At 34.6% G+C, this 6898-nt stretch overlaps 1 protein-coding gene across 1 annotated transcript; it reads left to right on the top strand.

The window, feature by feature from the left end:
• The first annotated feature begins 143 nt into the window (after positions 1-143).
• On the top strand, positions 144-3346 carry LOC139308605 (prolyl-tRNA synthetase associated domain-containing protein 1-like). Its single transcript, XM_070932235.1, has 2 exons — positions 144-305; positions 1471-3346. The coding sequence occupies exons 1-2, from the start codon at positions 204-206 to the stop codon at positions 1909-1911; spliced, it is 543 nt and encodes a 180-aa protein (XP_070788336.1). The 5' UTR covers positions 144-203; the 3' UTR covers positions 1912-3346.
• Positions 3347-6898: the final 3552 nt, after the last annotated feature.

The raw sequence follows: 6898 nt of genomic DNA, 5'->3' as shown, positions 1-6898 counted from the left end.
GCAAGGTTGGCTAAGCGTTGCCCATCCGGCAGGCAAACGGGCAGCGCTTCAAGTCTTGACGTATCTTCCGCTTCCTGTTCTTCTGTCGCCGGTGGCCGCGCTAGGAGAAGGAGGAAGCTGTCATTGCTCGAGAGAAAGGCGTCTCCGCCTCCTGCCCAGTCTTCCCGAAAGGCTTGTGGCAAGTACGGTAGGCAGACGCTGCAATGGCCGAGCCGCCGCCTCCTCCAGTGAGGGGGCTTCGAGAGGCGCTGGAGGCTCACTTGCAGGGCCTGGGCATCCAAGCACTCAGTGTGGAACATCCCGAAGTGAGTGGAGAAGCCGCGAAATGAAGCGTTCTGGAGAAGGGGGCCCGGCAAAGGCCACTAGAGAAGCCGATGTGCGGGGAAAGGCAGCTGCATTTGTGGGACGTGGCTGATCAATCTTTTTTTTTTTTTTTATCACTTCCTTTTTCCAAAAATGGAGAGTAACTTTACTACCTAGTCGATCCACGTGAAGCGACTCGGCCTGAGTTAATGGAATTTACTTCTCTGAAATAAGTATAAAATTGCAGCCTTGTTAGTTGTATCCGCACAACACTAGACAGAGCGGTATTACTAGATGGCATCAAAGTGATAAAACATGCCGAGTTTTATGCCCTGGTACAGAAGACCTGCATAACAGGTTAAATTATAAACCATGTTAACATGCTGCCATATTTGTATCACTGATCATGTTGTCCTAGAGCAGGGGTCTCCAACCTTGGCAACTTTTTAAGACTTGGGGACTTCAACTCCCAGAATTCCTCAGCCAGCATGACTAGCTGAGGAATTCTGGGAGTTGAAGTCCACAAGTCTTAAAGTTGCCAAGTTTATAAGCCATGGTCTATATGAAGGATTAGCCTCACTAAGGAACTTTAGCCGTCATGTCAGCTGATTGTCCAAATAAGTCAAATATATTCTTTTCTGATGTTCTTCAGTATAAACATTTGTTAATGTTATAATAATTAAGACAATAAATGGGATAAATTTAAAGTGCTAAGAAAATTATTTTGGATATGTTCATATTTCCTTTGAATGGTTGCAATTAATCTGTATCATGTTAAACCATGTGAAAGATGTGGGATATTAACCTGAGCAGGGGAAAGGATTTTAACTTTAAAAAAAAAACAATTTAGGTATGTAAGCCAATCTAATTATTCTGCTGAAAGTCACCCCTTGTTCATTGGTTTGCTGCCAAGTTTCAGCAATATAATTTTTGGCACTGAAAAGGTGGGTTCAATAATGTATTTGCTTATTCTGGGCTGCATAATTAGAATTTATGTGGACTTCTCAAGTAGTACCATATTGAAATGTGCAGGATTGTTGCATTGTTCTTGTTTATTTCACTGGCTTTTATAAAGAGGAAATGCTGCAGAGTGCAGTTTAAATGCAATTTGAAAAACATGTAGCAGGTAATAGTTCAAGGAAGTCACACTTCATTTCTCTCTTCCAGGTATTTACAGTTGAAGAAATGATGCCTTATGTACAACACTTAAATGGAGCTCACAGCAAAAATCTTTTCCTTAAAGATAAGAAGAAAAAAAGCTTTTGGCTGGTGACAGTTCTGCATGATCGACAAATCAATTTAAATGATTTGGCAAAGAAACTGGGTGTTGGAAGTGGGAACCTGCGCTTTGCTGATGAAGCAGCCATGTTGGACAAGCTGAAAGTTGGCCAAGGATGTGCAACCCCCTTAGCTCTTTTCTGTGATCAGGGAAATGTGAACTTCGTTTTGGATGCTGGTTTTCTGGAAGGAGGTCATGATAGGATTTATTTTCACCCAATGACCAATGCAGCAACTATGGGCTTGCACCCAGATGACTTCCTAAAATTTCTGAAGTCCACAGCACATGAACCCATAATTGTGCATTTTGATGAAAGCCAAATAGTTTAATCCAATAGAGTAACTGGGTTGGAACTTGTATTAACATGCATAATGATATCCTACATTCAGAAAGGTTTTCTAGGATGGAAAATCATTGGATTTCCAGTGTCATTGGAAAATCACAGGGATAGCTCTCCACTCCTTTTAGTACATTTAGTGCTGAGATTTATGATTTATTCATTCATGATTTATAAGATTACCATCATGTGCAGTGTTGCTCCACCTACTTTATGTCATCACTCATTGTGGCTCTAATCCCTCCAAAAGTGTAAAGGGTGGTTCTTAAAGGCTTCTATAAGTGTACCAAAGTTATAATAGGTCTTTTTCCAATATAAAGTTTAAGAAAACTCATTAAAGTGCAAAGTATGCAATGTGACTGTTCTTCTGAAGGGCCAAACAAGGTTCTTTCAAAATAAGAGAAAGTTTACAGTTATTTTGTTTCAAATTTTAATAACATAAGTAGTGTACAATGGCAAACATTACAAAATTCCTTAGTAGGTATAAGAAAGGAAGTTACAACTTTAAATAACAGTTTCTGTATAACAGTGTTTAGTTTGTGTCACAGCCACATGCTGTTTTTCCTTTTAAGGCAGTTCCATTCTGAACAATGTTTGAGTTCTACACAATACAATATAGAGTTTACAGAGAACTTACATTGGCCCCATGTTGGAGCTGTGCCATCTCTCAAAATACAACAATTTTAAGAAATAATGCATTCTGGAAAGAATGATTGTAGCTTTAGCAATCAGCAGCAACCGAGTGGGAATATTTTCATTGTATTACAGCAAATTTGCAACTTTTATTTTGTAGCTGCTGAATGCTGTTGTGTATAAAGAAAAAAGCCCTTGCATTTAGTCCTAAAGGTGACTGATTTCAAAGTGACACATTGACACTGCTACAGATTTATATTTTTTAAAAAATATTTTTTATAAACCATATAATGAAAATTGGGACAAAGAACTATGGCATACATTTTAATTTCTTTAGATTAAAAATTTGTGAAATCTAGAGAGATAAGGAAAGCCAGTTATATTCAAATGTACTCTGGAAAGGGAAGCTATAAAGAAACAAGGCTTTGGTTTTCCTGAAGAATACCTGTATCAAGATTCATTTGTCTTAAGTTATCAGCAGAAAATCATCTGGCTTTTCACAAAATACATTTTTAAAGAGAGCTATGGAGACAAATTACATATAGTTTACAAATCTCAAACTCCCTGTCCAGAAATATCAGTGTTAGGCTTCATTAAAACAAGATGATAGTTCATTTTAGCTGTGGATTATGCCTAAATATACATATATAACTTTGCAATACTAAACCAAACCTACTGCCAAAATTGGATAATTAAAAAAGGCATAATCTATTATTATTTTTTCCTATGCAAGCCTCACGTGACTAATATTATGCTCTTGGTCATCTTCATTATACCAGAAGCATCATTTGTACTACTTAAAACTGTATGTAGAAAAAGTTTGTACCTAAATCCAAATACAAAACCGTGTATGAATCACATACAAAACTGAAAAATCAAGAAAAATAGGTACAATCAAAAATAAGTGCTTGAAAAACAGGTGTTTCCCAAAACTGCAAACATTTTGAAGGTAATTAATACAAAACAGTAATTTATTTGATAAATATTCAGATGTACAAGATTAGAATCATAAATCTGCCTAATGTTGAGAGTTTTTAGGTTCCCATATTTCCATATCTGCAGGTAACAATAGTGGTTGCCCAAGATGGCATAGCACAACTGAAGAGGCCCTTCATTATTGTGTTCTTTATAAAGAGGCTTGCATACAAATCTTTTCAGTGCCACACAGCTTTTTATTCATCCAACCTAGATTTAACCTGATTTAGTACAACTGCTTTGGTATTTTCATGGAACTAATTTTGAAAATTGTCCAATGCTTATTAGATACATCTCTTCCACTAAATTTTTGATTAATTAATTTTAGCATTAATATGAATTTCTTTTATGTTTTGCATTTTTTAAAAATGTTAGCTGTCTTAACTTTCTTGAGAAGGCTGAGTATAAATCAAATATATAATAAACAGTAATAATGATAATCAATTTGAGGATCTCTGGATAGACATGACATCAATAAATAAAAATGAAAGTATCTCTCATTGCTGGGCCCAGTGTAAAACAGCCACTGCAAATAGTAATGTGATTTGGCTCTTGACAATCTCAATCTACCCACATCAAGTGTAATGCCATTCTTACCTAAATAGACAATGCTATCTGGGAAGCTTAAACTTTAGGATTTATTTATTCAAGTTACTTTTTTCCAATAGGTTGAAATTATATGAAAGACTTCCTGCCCTATATTTTCATTTTCATATTTCATTTTCTGAGAAATGAAGGTGGTCACAAGTTCATTCTACTCTGGCTACTACATTCATCCTTCTACAATTGTTCATTCATTTTCAGATTGCTCAATGTACCCAATACTTTATACTTGTAAGATCAATTTCAGTGATTTTATTTTTTGTCATTGAAGATCTTATGTAGGGATAATTATTTTTCTCTCCATACACTCATACTGGAGTCACATTTAATACTAAAACAAGGAAAGATCTATGTTCGATAGATATTAGCTAACCTGGATGAAAAGATGCTGCCTTCGGTTAAGTTGTACTGTACAGTTTGTTGTGAAATTTTCACATGTCTAAGATAAATTTTTCCCCACATTAAAATTGAGGAGAGCCTATGTCATACACCATAAATTTTATGGCTGCAATTGTGCAACATACTAACCCATTTTACTGAATTACTCCAGTTGTTCAGGTAATGCACTATCAATGCATTAGTACATTATTACTGGCTGGATGTGTAAATTCAGAATCTATACCGTTGTGGGTTGTGTGAACCCAAATCTTTTAATTTTTTTTCTGTTAAATCCTGATTAGAAATTGATTATGACTCAATTTGTTACATTGATCAGGAATAAACCTACCCAGGCACAGCTGTTTGAAGATTATACATTGTATTGCTACCAAACCAGGATACCTAGTTGTTCTGTTTAGCTGACCCATTGCTCTGTAGGTTGTTTTTCATTTGGCACAGAAAAGGGCAGGATTTATTTTTATCTAATAGAAATAACACTGATTGTCAGCAAAATCCTGGTGAGTATAATGATTAAGTTTTTAAAAAATATACAATGTATAGGCAATGGATCTGATTCAAACAAGATATTGCAACTCTAGTTGTGTCTAATTTGGCGAGATACAAATAATGAGATTAAAGATACACATATATTAAGATTAAATAAATCATTTAAGGTTAAATATGATACATATCATGGAAATATTAATAATTTAGTGGCTTGTAAGAAAATAAACTTTGAAATTTAATAGAAACCAGAAACCCTTGTACATCTGCAAAGATTAATCAAATCTAATTTCCTGTACTGTTCACATATAAATATTAAGAAAGTATCAACTATTTTAATCAGCCTTAATGCATATTATAAGAAACAAAAATATGATAGTAAGTCATTAAAACAGCTTGAAAAATGTTTGCTGGATTTTTCCTATAAACACTTTTTAAGCCATTTATCTCAAAATATCAAATTAAAAATATAGTTTAAATATGTAAAATGTGACAATTTATTTTGGATGGTTTCTATTGAAACAAAATTTCGTCCAACAAAACTTCAGAAATAGTTTTTAGCATCTTTTTGTCCCCTCAAAATTAGCATATTTTTTGTGACACAAAATATATGGAAAAGATTAATTAATTTGAGGGTCTATTAAGTATTCAATTATGTTTTGAAGTACCTATTCTTCTTGCCATATACATCAAAATAATCAGCTGTTTTGTTTTCCTAAGAGTAACATCATGCACACCAATAAGACTGAAGTGACAAGATGCTTATGGAGGTATTTTTTTTACCTGTATTTACAACAATTTCCACAATTTACAACAGTCTTTTTTATTTCAGATTTACAGAACTAAATGCTAGCAGAGCGGAAGTAGTAAGCAACTGGTGACCATGTTCATAAAGGAACTAGAACACAGTAATTGTATTCCTGAAGTAGTTCTTGAGACTGCACAAACCTTGGTCCTCAGAGGGATGAAAATTCTCTTTTAGAGCATAACAGTGCAATGTGCAATATAGTTTTTTTAAAAAATCAGCAGCTGCTGGTACAGTTCCTTGATTCAAGGAAAGAAGATGTGCATTTCTTGACTGTTCTATTCATGAAGGACTGTAAAATTTTTGAATTTTTTTTAAACATGACTCCTATAGCCGGATACTTTGTTACTTCAGAAATAAAGGCTTCATACTGAGATACTGAAGGACACTTTTCTCTCTGTGTTCAATTTAAAAGCAGAAAGAGAAGAGAAAATGAAAGGAAAGCTTAGCTATAGAAGAGATCTAAAAATTTGCTACTAGAAGAACTAGCAAGATGCAATAGTAGCAGTTTAAGCAGCAACAAGAAGAGGGGAAAAACCTATACAGAAAATACTATATAGCATCATCTTCTGGTTGTAAGAAAGTACAAATATTGTATTGGGTTAAATTATAGCAATTGAACCATGTTGAATCTGACTTTATATAGGATTGCAGCCTAAGATATTTGATTTTCTTTTCTTTGCCTATACATGTATCATATGCAGAGCTGGACAAGCTGCAATTCTCTCAAAAAATGCAATAACTGGCAATACTAGATGATTCTAGTTCCTGCAATAGCAAAAACATACTGCAAATATGTTTTTAGGAACCATAATAAGGAATGTCCTAAATATTCCTATCTTCTACTGCATAGTACGATCGGAATTATACAAAAAAAATAAGAACAGCAGACATTTCAAGTAAGAGGCAATCTGCTTACATAACACCAGCTATAGAATCCTGCTGTTCTTGGTACAGAATCTGAGTTGCTATCTCACTGAAATGTAATGGGTACCCCAGTATTTACTGTAGACAAAATACAGCATCATCACTCAGAACAGTTGAACATAATAAACATGAGCCCTGCTCCAAAAAGACTATA

Source organism: Pituophis catenifer, unplaced genomic scaffold, assembly GCF_029215685.1.
Source record: "Pituophis catenifer annectens isolate HBS135680 unplaced genomic scaffold, rPitCat1.0.hap2 SCAF_1, whole genome shotgun sequence".
NCBI lineage: Eukaryota > Metazoa > Chordata > Lepidosauria > Squamata > Colubridae > Pituophis > Pituophis catenifer.
The sequence above is the reverse complement of the archived record's forward strand: the minus strand, read 5'-3'. Positions and strand labels throughout refer to the sequence as shown.